Source organism: Podospora bellae-mahoneyi, chromosome 3, assembly GCF_035222275.1.
Source record: "Podospora bellae-mahoneyi strain CBS 112042 chromosome 3, whole genome shotgun sequence".
Lineage (NCBI taxonomy): Eukaryota > Fungi > Ascomycota > Sordariomycetes > Sordariales > Podosporaceae > Podospora > Podospora bellae-mahoneyi.
The window spans coordinates 3,853,032-3,867,868 of NC_085882.1; the positions used below are offsets into that span (position 1 = coordinate 3,853,032).

The 14,837-nt window shown below is 56.0% G+C and overlaps 5 protein-coding genes across 5 annotated transcripts; 1 reads left to right on the forward strand and 4 right to left on the reverse strand.

The window, feature by feature from the left end:
- Nucleotides 1-21: 21 nt before the first annotated feature.
- Nucleotides 22-2,412, reverse strand: QC761_310750 (uncharacterized protein; the record flags this gene model as incomplete). Its single annotated transcript, XM_062878207.1, has 4 exons — nucleotides 2,214-2,412; nucleotides 1,491-2,151; nucleotides 1,084-1,439; nucleotides 22-1,030 (listed from the first exon to the last, which is right to left on the reverse strand). The coding sequence occupies exons 2-4, from the start codon at nucleotides 2,004-2,006 to the stop codon at nucleotides 22-24; spliced, it is 1,881 nt and encodes a 626-aa protein (XP_062734124.1). The 5' UTR covers nucleotides 2,007-2,151; nucleotides 2,214-2,412.
- Nucleotides 2,413-2,482: 70 nt separating this feature from the next.
- QC761_0060040 (uncharacterized protein) lies at nucleotides 2,483-2,801 on the reverse strand (the record flags this gene model as incomplete). The annotated part of the gene is made up of 2 exons (XM_062872563.1): nucleotides 2,483-2,557; nucleotides 2,652-2,801. The coding sequence occupies 2 exons, from the start codon at nucleotides 2,799-2,801 to the stop codon at nucleotides 2,483-2,485; spliced, it is 225 nt and encodes a 74-aa protein (XP_062734125.1).
- Nucleotides 2,802-3,082: 281 nt separating this feature from the next.
- On the reverse strand, nucleotides 3,083-5,628 carry QC761_310740 (uncharacterized protein; the record flags this gene model as incomplete). The annotated part of the gene is made up of 2 exons (XM_062878206.1): nucleotides 3,083-5,180; nucleotides 5,510-5,628. 2 exons carry the CDS (start codon nucleotides 5,626-5,628, stop codon nucleotides 3,083-3,085), a joined length of 2,217 nt encoding a protein of 738 aa, XP_062734126.1.
- Nucleotides 5,629-10,561: 4,933 nt separating this feature from the next.
- QC761_0060060 (uncharacterized protein) lies at nucleotides 10,562-14,773 on the forward strand (the record flags this gene model as incomplete). The annotated part of the gene is made up of 1 exon (XM_062872564.1): nucleotides 10,562-14,773. One exon carries the CDS (start codon nucleotides 10,562-10,564, stop codon nucleotides 14,771-14,773), a length of 4,212 nt encoding a protein of 1,403 aa, XP_062734127.1.
- On the reverse strand, nucleotides 10,989-11,547 carry QC761_0060070 (uncharacterized protein; the record flags this gene model as incomplete). The annotated part of the gene is made up of 2 exons (XM_062872565.1): nucleotides 10,989-11,403; nucleotides 11,477-11,547. The coding sequence occupies 2 exons, from the start codon at nucleotides 11,545-11,547 to the stop codon at nucleotides 10,989-10,991; spliced, it is 486 nt and encodes a 161-aa protein (XP_062734128.1).
- Nucleotides 14,774-14,837: the final 64 nt, after the last annotated feature.

Below are 14,837 nucleotides of genomic sequence, written 5' to 3' on the forward strand. Positions count from 1 at the left end.
TCAAACTCGGTTACGCCATGGTCACCTTGAAATCAGCGCCCCTACGTCTCCTACCGCCTGCCTTCCCATCTTCTTCAGCAGCGTCCGCTCATCCGCCTCTCTGTACTTTTCCCAGCTATCCAACCCCTCCTTTGCCTGGATGCTGAGCGTCTCGTAGCCCTGCTTGATCACCTCGGCCACTTGCAGACTGGTCAACTGCCCCCCGGTTCTCTTGCCCTTGACCGCTTTGGATCCATCAGTTCCCAGCATCTCCTTGTAGTGGACACTGACGCTGACAAGCGTATCTATGGAGTTGCTCGCCCTGTTGGCCAGCCCGTAGGTATCTCTAAACTTCACCAGCACCTCCCCCGTTTCGACAATCTTGTAAAACAGATCATCGTACGCTGCCGGTGTGGGTAAGAATGTCTCACCGGCCGACAGTCCCAAGGCGAGCAAATTGACTACATGATCTAACAGCGTGTTGATGTGACTCAGCCCCTTGAGATCAGAGGCATATGTTGTCAGGAATCGGATCAGGCTGAGTAGAGACCGAAACAGGTCAGCCCAGTGGTACTGCAGCCGTGTTCGCGACCGGGACATGTAGCTAATGATTCGCAGCAGAATGCCGACACACAGCGTGTAGAGGCCGACGTCCAGTCTGCGTCGCAGATTGTGGTTGATGGCGTCAATCATGGTGTCCATGACAGCTGTGGCAATCACTCTCTCGGACCGCACCAGCGGCAAATAAGGGGATCGTTGCCGGCAAAGCCTCACCGGCACTTTGCTTTCGTCTGAACACATCCTTTTGCATAGGACAGGGTCCTCAATCAGTAACCGGAACACCATCAGGTTGAGGTGACAATACAAGGTTGTTCTCTGGGAGAGGTGGGCGTGCTGGAGGAGGTAGGACGTGAGAGAAATGAAGTTTGCAAACGGGGAGTCTTCTCCCTTTTCCGACCTTGGGGCACCGGTCACCAGCTCCAGACTGAACAGCTTGTTGGCGTGAGAAAAATCATATGTGGCAAGCAAGACGGCAGCTTCCTCTCCCGGCCTACAAGATCATTAGCAATATTTTCCCACAACCAGAAACAGACGTGCACTCACAGCTCGGCAAACATTCTTTTGGCAGTGTCTGCGTCGTAGACCGGTTTGGGCGGGGGCTTTCCCCCTGGCGCAATAGCCCCTAGCCCAATCTTGTTGAGCGTGTTGGCCAGCGTCCATCCTTCTGGTAGGTCTTCTTGGACATCGATATACTGATCCCGGAGCTTCTGGCACGTCTTGCCCACGCCCTTGACGATATCCTTGATGACTCGCTCGTTGACAAAATCGTTCAAGCGCATTTGATAAGGGTTTTGAAACTCAAACTTGTTGTAGTTGGCCAGCAGTCCAAGCAGCATGAACGGCCTCGTTATCCTCGTCTCGTCGCCAGAAGTTTCCAGTGAAGATTGTGATTGAATACACTGTCTCGGTCAGCACCACGGCCCTTTCACATCAGGGGTTTAGTAACATACGCTTATTATCGCTGGGAACAGATCCCTCTGAATAAAGTACGTGAGCAAGCTCGTTTGATACGCCCCCGAGGACACGGCGAGAGCCAGTTCTACCGCTCGTTGCTGCAAATCGGCTGTATAAGTGCAGTTGGATTTCCCCTTTGGCTGCTGCTGCTGCTGCTGCTGTGGTTCCTGTCCATCAGCCGGCTGCCTTTTGTCCTGCGCATGACCAACCCCATGTGGGCAACACTCTACCCCTGGGCCCCTTCCATTGCGTATGAGGCCCTCCAGGGCTGCGACAAAGTCCCCAAAGACGGTATCGATCTGATCCAGCCCGGCCAAAACCTCAATGATATCCGAGCTCGGGTTTGTGTACCGTTTTGCAAGCACGCAAGTCATGAACGTGGACAAGGTGTCGAGTGCATGCAGATCCCCGACTCCATATGGCCGCCGCAACGCCTGTACCGCCTTGATGAATAGTTGCCTTGTCTGGGTCGACAGATGGAGTAAATCGCCGACTGGGGTCTCGTCGAGCATGCGCTTCAAGCTGGCGCGGTCGGGCCGCAGGAGAAAGAACTCCTTCCAGAAGCCTTCGGGCTTTTCGGCCGGTGCATCTTCATCGTCCTTTTAGCACACAGTCTGTCAACCTCTGCGTCTGATAATTCGGTCACTTGGGGCTAACCTGTGAACCGGGACAAGTGTCAGCTGTTGTTCCTCACCAGGCACCCACCGCTGCGGACGAACCTTGAATAGGGCTTCATAGAGCCGGACGATTTTGGGCTGGAAAACCTCGGGCCGGGGCTGGTGTGTTAGGGGAGAAGGCTCCATGGGTTTACATATAACTTCCCGCAGTCAACTCGGTTGTGGTCGGTCGAGAATTGGGGTACGAGCGGTCGTGGTTGGGGTCGGGATTCGGGACAGCGTCGCGTTCGGTCGGGAACCCGCCAATCTGGCTCCCTGTCTCCATCATCAAAGAAACGGAGAACACAGTGCGCGTCAGTTAGGTGGGGCTGCTATTTTTGGGCGCTTCTTGGCGGTGACGGGACAGTGCGGGCGAAACAACCGACAACCGCCTCATTCTCATAGGGCTGAAGACAAGCCGGTGAAGAACTAGACTCAATATATGACCATGTTTACTAGAACTGTCAAACTTATCAGGTGCGCCCCTTCTCAATAACCAACATGATCCGACCATGTCCGATCAGTCTCCTTCTTTTCTCCGCCACCTCCACGCCCGTTTGGATACATACACGCACCTTTTTTTGTTTCTACAGTACGTCTATCCTCGTAGAGTTCTTGTGTATACCATGCCCAGTGGCAACAAGCCGCCATTGCTGTTTCTGTTTAATCCACATCCCAGTTTGTGCCGAGCCTCTACCACCACAAAAGGCCCAAAAATGTTTAAAGGACAAATCGTAGCCGCCACCGACCCATTTCCCCCCGCAAAGAGATAACAGCAAGCTCAAAACAAAAGTGTCGCTAGTGAATATTCCAAAATGCCTAGGCTATGAGAAAGACAGTAAAGGATTGTAAACTCGAAATGTGAGTGTTGGGTTAGATGTAGAAAAAAACAGCCCGCTATTAAACGCCCCAGGGAAAGCAAAGAAGAAAAGTCAAATCCCCCAGCTTCCCCTCCGCTCGCGCACACCCCAGGCCAAGGGGCTGATGGCGTTCAGGTCCGGATGTTGCCGGGCCCACTCATAGATGTAGAGCTTCAGCGCCTTCCATCTTGGACACCTGTCCTCCTCCTTGACATTGTCCTGCTCTTCGCTATCGAGCATGATATGTCCGGTGGCCTTGATCCTCTTCCCGTCCGCCCTTCTCGGGCCAGAGTCCTCACTGTTCTGGGACTGCGAGCCAGAGGATTGAGAATTGCCGTGGGCTTCTGCGCCCCATAGATCCTCCATGATGGCGTCGTCGTCCCTTTCCAGTTCCTCCACGGGAATCCGGCTGATCTTGCTCAGCTCCTCATCGTAGAGCCTAGCCGTGGCCGGGTATCCAAGAGACAAGTAATTGTACACCTGCGTCACAAACTTGTCATCAAACTCGGCGGCAATCTTCTCCTCGAGGTCAGCCACAGCCTTCTCTTGCTTCAGTTTCTCGTCCAGGTTGTGCAGGTTGTGGAGCATGTGAAGGCCCTTGGGTGCGTTGTTCTTGGTTCGGTGCTCGGGAACGACCAGACTCCCATTCGCCGAATGTGGTTTCTTTTGGAGCTGAATAGAGCCTCCTCCTGGGATATGCAGACTGTCGGCCCTCGAACCAACCGGCGTCGGCTCCTCGCTTAGTTCGACCGGAGCAGTTCCAAAAGCTCGGTCAAATGGATCTGTGTTGCTTGCGTCGGGCATGGGCGTCGTGATCATCAGCGGCCTGTCCACATGAGCAATCTTTTCGTTCCGGTTGCTCGTGTAGCAGTAACCGCGCCAGAGGCCATGCTGTTCTGTCGGGTCACGGTGCTGGTCCTCCAGCGTCGTTCCCGTCTCCAGATCCCACAAATGATCCGGCTCCAGCTTGGTCTGCTTCGGGGACGGGCACTTTCTAAACGTTAGATCCTGGCCGAGCATGGGAGGTGATTTTTTCAGTCGCAACCGATGGGCGGCCCTCGCCCTCTCCAGGGACATGTCTCTTTCCTGGCCGTAGGGATTGAAAGGTGCATGGTGCCCAAAAGATGTTTCCGGAGGTATATGCGAGGCCGGGGCATAAGGCATGTCGCCAGCCTTGCCAGCAGGCGCCGAGGGTATGTACGGCATGAAGCTCTCGCCAATGGGTCGGACCGGGGGAGAGTCTGGCTCCATGTTGGACATGCGACTCTCTCCAGTGGGCGGCAGAGGCGACTCGGCACGGAGCAAGGGCATATGAGTCTCTCCAATGGCCACCAGCGAGCCTGATGACGGCCGTGGCCTCCACAGGGGAGAGTTGGCTATGGACGACCTCTGTCTGCTCGTCAAATCTATGGCATCGCTAGGGACATCAATGCTCATCTTGTCCAGGTCCAATGTGTCTATCCGACTCATGTCACGCCGCCTGTGGGCATTCACCATTTGCGCATGCTCTTGCATCTCCTTGAAGGCCCAGCTAATGTCCTCCTCGGACGAGTTGCGTCTCGAGTGCATGGGATTCCATGGGCCCCTCGTCAAAGGTCTCCCGCGGGGCCCGTCGTCTTCTGACCCTTCCCTGACATAGAAATGTTCGGCACCGCCTATGCGCTGGCCGCTGTTGGGGAACGCGCTCATGGCAATGTCCTGGAGCTTCCTTTGAGCATCGCGGGCCACGAGATCAAACAAGGGGCCGGCAATCTCATCATCACACGATTCGCGCCGGGCATGAGCCCTCTGTCTCTCGGGGCTTGCTGGGATGGATCCATGGCTTCGTTTCCTTCGGGGCTTGGGGGCGTAAATGTGATTTGTGTAGGGTGTGATATCTGTCCTGTCTGTCGGACGGGTGGCTGGGCCTTCGTCTCCGACTCGCCTAGATCTTCGGACCGAGGACTCTACCAGTTGCGGCGCAAACTTGCGTCGCTCCCGCGGAGGTGGTGATGGCGACCTCGGGGATGGACTCGGGGTCAGCTCGTTGGGCGGTATGGACTTTCGATAGCGTTCAAAGGTGGTCTCTATCAACTTGGGTGCGAACTTTGGCCCCGGCCGATCTTTGGTGTTGGCCATTACAGGTTCTGATTGGAACCACCGGGTGGAGTTACACCATGCGTTCAGTACTCTACTGGGCTGTCGAGTTAGTCTTGACGGTCAAGGGAAACAGGAGGGCAGGAGGGCGCACCCACCAACCACGTTTTGGAATGTTGGATGACTTCAGGTTCCGTCGTGAATCATGAAGCTCTGGCACAAGAACAGGCCAGCGGCGCGGCACACCCAGACGGCTTCCAACTTGATTTGTATGCCGTGAGCGGGGGCGAGTCGGCAGAGGGATGCGAGGATTCGGAGGAGGCGGTCACAAGAGCTGAGGCGGGTATTGCAACATTGCTGGAGCGATGTCCGTGGTGCGTGGGCCACGATAGCAGCAGCCACGCAGCCAACACCAGCGCTTACCGCAGCTGGCAGAAAGTGGGCGTGAGACCCCAGAGTGGGATGAATGGTGGGGCATTGCCCATGTCGCTGCACTGTGCGAAGAAGCCACTGCGGAACTCAGCCGGACCCGCGTGATCCATTGGCCAGGCGTATTTCAAGCCACAGCTGCCACACACTTGGCCATCCGCACCGTATGCTTATCGTTCGCACACCGTCAATGTACAGATGCACCCCAAATCCAGCACCTGAGATCAAGCAAACAGCGGGGTGCGAGCTGCAGTCTCTATCCATGTCGTCCTGCCTTGCGAGCTTGAAGCCTGACATCATCCACCGGTAATCGCATCTTTTCTGACTGCTGTTGGCTCATCAACCTGGGGACTGGAGAGCAATAATGATCACAAGCCCTGGCGCACTCAAAGGGACTGACTATCAGGGTCCACAAAGAACCAAAGGAGATCTCCTTTGACAACATCTAACAAAGTACAAAGTAGACTCACCGTCTGTCTCCCTAGGTAGGCGGTGTCGGCTCAGCTCCCTACGGGCCAGCGCATGTTTTGACTTTTTAGGTCAAGTGACGCTCAAGTGCCCGTCCGGTGCCCGTCACAGTCTTTACGGAATGGAAATGGTCAATTTCAGGGTCCAAGTCGGTGAGGGTGCGCTGGCTTCACCCAGCCTTGGCTCGCCCGTCCTTTATCCTTCGGCGAGTCTCGAGGACTTCCCCGTCCTCTGTTCGGTACCATGCTGGTGGCTTCAGGGACCAAGCCGCTAGAGAAACCCGCCTCCATTTCAACGGGCACTATCGGGTGACGCTCCACTATCAAAACCCGAGCCCGTGAGCGGTGGGCAACTCTGGTTGTCAAGAAACTCGAAATCACGCACACAGCCCAGAAGTCGGCTTGGAAAAAGTTACTGCCAGTTTCGACGTGAGAGGAGACAGTCTTCCGCCCATCCATCACCCTTGGTCTCTAGACTCGTGACATCTGAGGTGAGATAAACCCGCGCGGGGGTGCAACCCCCACACAGAGTCGCCCGTTTCTTGACACCAACCACACCGCCCACCCTCGCCAACTTTAATACCCCTGTCCGGTTGGAAGGGTGGAAGGGTCCTCAACCGCCACCAGCCAAGAGAGCTTACCTTCACCAAGTCCCGATCGCCGATAGCCGACTAACACTACAAAACGACAGCTCACACACTTCACGTTGTGTACCTACCTACCCAAGCCCCCAAGAACAACATGTTCATCTCATGTTTGCCAATGTCACGATGCCGCCAGAAAACACTGCCATTCGGTCAGCCACACGCAATGAATGACCTTCCCGTGACTGGGCGTGATTTTCTTGTGGCTGTCTCTTATTGGAGATGATGCAAGGGAACTTATGCAGCATCCCCTGCCGGGCATATAGACACTGCACACCTCCCTCCTTAGGTCACCAACAACAGTTTGAACCCACATGCCACTTTTCGCAGTTCCTCCAATACACTCCGGCCGGCCAATCGGCAGGATGGCGTCCACGGGGTCGGGTGTCCTGATATATTCCGGGTATCCCCTTGTATCTCCATACCGAGCACTGGGACGCAGACAGTTTCTCGTCTCTGAGTAAAGCAACATATCCAATGTAGAAGCAGCGAGCGGCCAGTAGTATATGTAGTATCCGCAAACCAATGACCTCAGCCCAAAAAACCCGCTTTTTACCCCAGACTCTTGGCCGCTACGAGATCGTCTTTTGGCATTTTGCGGGGAAGTGGCAAATGGCGTTAAACAGTTGGTTGTTATCTCACGTCCCTTGTCGTTTATGATGGCGCCTGGCCGGGAAGACGGCATACCCGACACGGATTATGGCCGACACGAGACGTGCTAGTGCTATGCGGATATCCCATATTTACATTCCACTATCAAGGCCCGATGGCTTGGTCTCTCCGGAGCGAGTGTCATTGAGAAGACAAGTACACAGAAATATAGAGACCCCAGCGTGTAATCGCCTCTCAGGACATGACTCCCTAAAGCTGCCTCCTCGAGACTTTCGTTATCTTCAGAAGTCTATCAACTCTGTCTACTATCTATGTAGATGGCATCATTGAGCGTTCTCCTCCCAAATAGCAGTCTCGGTTATTCGGGTGTTAATGTAACATGATAGGAAAGGTATTCGAGATGCATAGAATAATCATGGCTGACTCCCATGCTGTGAGCCTAGCTTCTCGTAACGGTGCCCATCAACGTGTTACGTCGCATGGCTCTCCGTTTTTTTGCGTATTACAAGAGACTCCAATCTAGGTACCTAGGTAGGTATGATGTCTTGGAGTGAGAAGAGTGTTGTTGACGATGTGCGATCAATACTAGGAACAAAACGGGAAATAGTATCTCGAGACTTTTCAAGTATACCGTTATCGATGTGCTGTTCAGGGCACTTGGCTATGTCATCCTGTCTTGAACTCCTCTCGAGTCGTTCGTGATACTTCAAGACCAATCACCAAGGCAGGTTGACTCGACTGCCTAGAGGCTGCTACTCTGGAGTGGTTTCACTTTTCAAGTATAGATTGCCTAGATATGTGATGATCCCCCGCATTTACTGCCACCCAGACAGAGTGCCACAAAGACACGGATGTCGGTTTGAAGATGCGACCACAGTGCGCAATGGACTACTCAGCCACAACCACCACTTCCTATCAGATCTGAAATACAAGAGAAGCCTGTCCCCTTCCCATGCAGAAGGTTTTCGGCCTATGCACATCTACGCGGCGTAGTGATAAGTGCGCTGGTTAGAATTCTTATCACAGTTTCAAACGACATGACTTGTTCAGACCTGGCGAGCATTCTCTCTACTCAACCTGAATTCAGTGTCCGGCATTACAATGGTTCATCAAGACGATACCACAGACGCCACAGTCATCCTGCGTCAGACACATATGGGTTGGAAATGAGGATGGAAAGATGGCGTCGACGGGAAAGGAGATTAGATGAACTTTGTGGACCAGGAGGACTCAGGAGGCGTGCTTCCCGGCGTCGGATAGATAGGATTGTCAAATGCGGTGACACCATCATGCAAAGGATAGTATGTACAGCATGAATTTGTGTATCATGAAGGCCACGAAAGTGTGTTCTCATGACCTCACTCCTTTTCCAAAGTTACAACGAGCGAACTGTCAGGTTATCAGCCATGCTACCGTTGTTTCAATACAGGTAGTGACAACACAGTCACCTCTAGTAGAAGACTAGTAGAAGAGTTGAAGATTTGACGTCAGAGAGGAGGAATGATCATGACCACATTGGCTGATGCAATCACCCGTGGAAGAACCACCCTTCATCTACAGCTGTCTTGCAAGCAATATGCGTACTGGGAGCAGCAGTCTTGTGCGCCTGAGGCTGAATCATGGGTGGTCAACCAAGAGATAAGCCGACTTGGATTCGTTGAGAGTGCTCAACCGCTATCGAAAATGGGCCGGGTTGGGCGTTAATGTCTCAAGCGGTTGAGAGATTGCAATGTAACGGATGATTGAATGGTTGGTCCAAGCCTTGCTATCTACCGACGTTGACGCCGCCACGTTCAACGCGCGCGATCTCTCAAGGGTCCGTGGGGGCACCGTCCAAGGCCTTGTGACAGCTGCAACCCTACCACCCGGAAACGTCTCTGAAAAACCACAGAAAGAGATGCTGGTCCTGGTTGTCGATTGAAACGCGGCTCCAGACACGCTCGGATGCGTCTTCGATCACGAGCACGATTCCGGGAACGCCTGGCTTCCCAGACTCGGGAACCTAGGAATGGGGGTCAGCCCCTGGCTGTGCCAAGAGAATCTCTCCCGAATGTCGCGTGGCAGCGGATGACGGCGAGGCTTTTCAACCTGCTGGCTGATGCCAAGAGTAGAGATGTTGGTTCGGCTGGATAAAGCTGCAAGTCCTCGCATTGCTGCTGTGTTTTTGTCGACGAGAAAGACAGCGTGGAAAATGCTGTGACACGGCTGCAAAGATGTCAGGGGGTGGGTCACGATAAGCGGACGGCATATGGTATGGACAATGAGTGGAGGATCTCGAGATGTCCATGGCCAGGGTCTTGAGCTTTGACGGGCCAAGACAGCTATCTACTACACACAACTTTGCTGTCGAGAGACGGGAGCATGTCGTGCCAGTGCAGTCTGGCCGTCATGTCGCGTGTCTGGTTCGGCCAATGCAAGACGGCGGCGAATGCCCGTTACCTATCTTTCCTCATGCCCCTGGCCAACCACGGCTCGCGAGCCCGACAAAAGAACATCTCGGCAGCCAAGTTTCTCCCCGTCGTCTCCTGGATGCCAGGCGGGGCCAGCAAGATGGGCAAATGAGCTGAACGGTGGGCACCAGTGGCACCGTATTCAGGGGAATCCCCGGCGGCGGAACAACGGGAAAAAGCTAAAATTGGGAGTGATGGAAATGCAATAAAGAACAGCCCCATTTTGCATGTTCGAGAACACGAAGTGGTCTCCTGATGACGGGTACCTGGAAGTCTTTGGACCTCTCTCGGGTCAGCATCACGGACCGCTGGTCGATACAGCTTGCCGAGCGCCCGTCTCGGCGAGGGTCGTGGTGCAACTCTGAGCCGATAAGCTTGGGTCAGGCAGAGACAATGGTGGTTGCGGTGGTTTTGGTGATGCAGGTCAAAAAACAGGATCGCTGATTCGCGGCCCACAGTGACACAAGCCCAAGACTTCAACGCTCCGCCAAACTGGATTCGCGAACCAGGATCCCTTTGATAGATGAGATTAAAATGAAATAAGCCCAGGAACCGACGACGGGCTGCTTTGTTTAGAAACACCAGATCCCGCCCTGGCCTTTTTCTTTCCTGCTGCATCATCTTATACCTATCTAGAACCCAGGACATGATAGACTGACTGCTTGCCGTTCCATCAGTCGGCCTCGAGGACAACGTTTCTGCCGACGAGGACACACGACACAAGCGCACGAAAAGCGACCGACACCGAATCCTACATTGCACTAGGCGGGCCCTTTGCAGAACGGCGACCAACCGTGGCACACTAAGGGTAGCCCAGAGCGACGGGAGCAGAGCAATACGCGGCCGTTCTGTCCATGCTCGTCCTCGTCCACCATGGCGGCGTCAAGATATAACACTCTGCCGGCCGGCCAGGCTGATGACGACACGCCTGATCAACACGGCCAGCGCCCGCCGTTTTCCCCAGATTCCTTCGCCTCGCGACTCTCGCCAACGTCGCAGTCCACCTCGACCAGCCTGGCCTCGCCCACCCAGTCGCCCAATCCCATGGCCCATGCGAGCTTGGCCGAAAAGACGTTTACTCCCCTCTCCATGAACGAAAGCGATTACCTGTCGGACCACTCGGCCACCGACCGCCTGCTGAGAAAAAAGTCGTCCTTCTCCCTCGAACACGAATCGATGCTGAGCACCTCCAACACTTCCAGAGGCGAAACGTTTCTGCAGGTGGGCGGTGCCATTGGCAGAAGCAACAGTGTCAGCAGCACGTCCAGTGCCACGGCAGCTGGCCGGGGCGTGACGGTTGTCAGCTCCATGGTCCAATCTTTTGAAGCCCTGCACGCGGCAGTGGTTCAGAAAGAACGAGAACTGGCGGCCAAAAAGAGCAGTGCCAGTCTTCGCCCGTCTCTCGGTCCGGTGTCAAGGACAACATCGCCAGCTCCAAATGCAGACCTGACAGACGCAAGCCAGCACCAGCACCAGCACCAGCAACATCTAGGGTCCAGTCTTGGCGGGGCTGTTGGCGCCGCCGATACGACCATCGTGCCGCAGACAACCGTTGCATGCTCAAATCCCGACCCCCCAGCGCAAAATGCGAAGGCCGCCCCTGAGTCCCCGATCCGCTCCCCATTTTCAGTGACGGCCCAGACGCCCCTGATCCGACCGACTCCCACGACAATTCCTTCTCCCACCACCTCGATCGAATCGCCATTGCCCCGAACCTCTTCCACCGCGAGCATCAGCCTGACACACCCCACCCCAGACCTCAACAAGCGATCGCAGTCGGGCGCCTACCTCGGCAACATTGCCGCCCTCGAAGCCACGGCCGAGCGCCTGTCCATGACCAGTTCCATCGAAGTCGCCATTCGCGAAGAGCACAACGAGCTCAAGCGGTCCGAGAGTCGGAAGTCGTCGATTCTTCAACGTGCGAGGGGTACCTCAGCCGGTTCCGAGTCTGGTTCGGCATTGCATCTCGGAAGCAGAAAGAACTCGGTGGTGGAAACGAACAACGCAGCCCGTTTTGGCGGTTATGTCATGAGTCCCCAACATTCCTTGTCTGGCGCGTCGGCCCGTCTCCGCTCTGGCAGCAAGGCCAGCTCCAGTGGCTTGCCAGCTCCGGAGTCCGTTGCGCTTTCGTCTAGCCTGGAGAACGGCGACGACGTTCCATTCATGTCTCGGAGTGGACCAGGAAAAGCGTCAACGAGAAGTGCAGCCAGCAAGCTGTCCCTTGCCGAGATTGCCGAACTGGAACACCCAACAGCCCTGACGCGGGATGCCATGGACCGAGCCGACCTGGGAGTGCCGGACAACGACGAGGAGGAGGAGAGGCGCATACTAGCGAGTGCCCACCAATATATCGAGCCAGAGTTTGCCGATGAGGGGGAAGGAGCGCGCACACCCCAGAATGAGAACCAAACCTTTCTGGATGATCCTGCCCCGCGGCTGCAGCTCCACCAGCCTGACCAGTACTCGCAGTATTGGGACCAGAATAATGACCAGGCGAGAAGACCAACGACGGCCGCTTCCGTTACCACGTTTGATCAAGCTCAGACAGCGTTTGGTGACTTTGACGGCGTCCACTGTGACCCCGAAGCCGACCAGTTTGTGCCTCACCAGGAGCCTGAGCTGCCTCCGCCTCGGTCACAACAGCAACCGCAGCACCATGGCATCAACAATTCGTTGGGGCCCCGCCCGACATCGTATTTTGACCCATCTACCGGGCAGCAGATGCTCTACTACCCAGCTCCGGTCCCCGCCATGCTCAATCTGCCACCAAAGCTGTCCAAAAAGCCCAAGGCGGGACCCAGAACCGCGAGGCGGTCCCAGGTCATGAGTGCGATGCCGATGGTGACAACGCGGGAATCACGGGTGTGGCTTCCTGATCCGACTCATACTGTGGGCGGAGGTAGCCAGCACAACGCGCCCCTCATGCCGGAGCTCCTCGGCGGAGATTACGCTCCCCAGACATCAAATGCCGACGAGCTGGCGCCACCACAAGCGCCCGCCCTTGCTTCGGGCCACTCCAGGCACGCGTCCGAGGCGAGCACCATCCATCCAGCTGCCCCCGTTGTGGAAGAGCAACGAGAATTCCGTCGTCCTCAACGCTTGACCGACAACCGCAAATCCCGGGCGACTGTATTGGACGGCTTGCCACCGCAGCTCCGTGCAAGCGCCTTTTTCGAGCTGCCCTCTACCCATCTCCCCAAGATTGAGGTCAAGGACGGATCTGCCATGGCGACGCTCGACAGCATCCTCGACGCCTCGGCCGCTGCGCCCGTCAGCGCTTTTACCGACCACGCCTTTGCCGGGGCCTTGGGTGATGAGGTGTATGGGACTGAGAAGAAGCGCAAATCAAAGAAGCCGTCCAAGAAGTCCGACGCAGAGCCTGTGGAGGAGGAGGTGGTGGCCAAGCCAAAACGAAAGACGCTTGTCAAGAGGAACTCGAGCTCGGCTCTGCTTGACTACGAGAACGAACCGAAGAAGAGATCTAGTCGGTTTTCCCTTTTCCCGAGCAGAGGCGATGACGACGACAGCGATGACGATGACGAGCGGATCAGACGAAATGGTGATCGTTCACCCGGCGATGGCCCTCTGCAGTCCCCCAACCCCCTCGCCCCGGGTGCCGACGAAGAGTCCAGTGAACAATCTAGCGACGAGTCTAGTGAGAACGAAAGGTCTGTCTACAGAGGCCCGCCCACAACGCTGCTCGCAGAGTTGCAGATCCGGAAGCGCCAAAATCAGCAGCGAGTCAAGGACGGCACCCAGCTTCCCCGCGGCCAGCACGGCACCACTCTTCTTGAGCTGGACGCTGTTGCTCAGGTGGAACAGAAGACCAGGAAGGGCAAGCGTGTCAATCTTGCCTGGGAGGACCCAAGCGCCAACCCGTATCAAGGCTCCGACATGGACGACGAGGACGTGCCGCTGGGCATGCTGGCGCTTGCCAAGGCCACTGGTGACGGAACCAAAAGGTCAACCATGGACATTGGCGCTCTCATGAGCGAGGTGAATCGCCCCCTTGGCTTGATGGAGCGCCGGGAAATCGAAGACAACGAGCCCCTCAGTCGCCGCCGCGAGAGGTTACAGGGCAGAGACAGCGGCCATGTTCCGTTGTCTCTGGACCTTATTCAGAAGCGAATGAGCCACATGCCGCTCACACAAACAAACGGCGCTCCCATTGGGTTGATGGGTATGCGATCCCAGTCGAGGCTCAATCTTCAGCTTCCCCAAGAAGAACGACCAGTCTCCATGATGGGCGCCAACGCAGACGAGAGTGATCCCGAGGTGGAGGGGGAGACACTGGCTGCCCGCAAAGCACGACTGGCAGCCGAAAACCCCTTGCCGCGCACCCGTCCTGTCAGCGGCATGTTCTCGGCCGAGCTTCTCAGCCAGTTTGGCGGCGCCAACGAGGAGGCTGCCGACGCCAAGAGCAAAGGAGTGAGCAATGAGGCTGCCGGGGTGGTGGATGTGCCCGAGGAAGAAGAGACGTTGGGCCAGCGAAGACGCAGACTACAAGCCGAGAGGGAGGCACGGGAGCGCGAGATGGCTGCTGGAGGCGGCATGTATCCACCTCGTGCTGCTACGCCCGTTGGACTTTTCCCAAGCGTGACCGGCCTGCAAGCCAACCCTCAAGCCCGCCCGCTCTCCATGGCCAACATGCTTGGTGCTCATCCCATCGATACCCCCATGGGTCACATGAACCCCCTCGAGCAAGCGCGCCTGAACCGGGAGGCCGAAGCAATGAGGGTGCAGCAGGAGCAAGAACTCCGAATGGCAGCGCTCCGAGCTCAGATGCCCACAAGTCTGGTAGCCGTCTCGTCCGGGGGCAGGAGTGGCGGATACATGAATGGCATGTTCAACAACGGAATGGGGGGGCATGCTGTGGGCCAGGCCGGCGCTGCTGGGATGAGCCTAGGCTACGGCAACGGCAGCAACCTGAGCTTGCTGACGCCGCAACAACCAATGATGCATGGTGGTGGCATTCCGATGAATGGTGTTTATGGTGGTGGATACGGGATGCAAGTACCTGGCCAAGTGGGCCAAGTGGGACAGGTTGATATGGTGGAGCGCTGGCGGCAGGGCGTGTTGCCGTGAACAGGTCTTAGGTCTTTGGATAGAATTTTGGATCATGGAAAATTTTGTTGGTACAAGCAAAAAG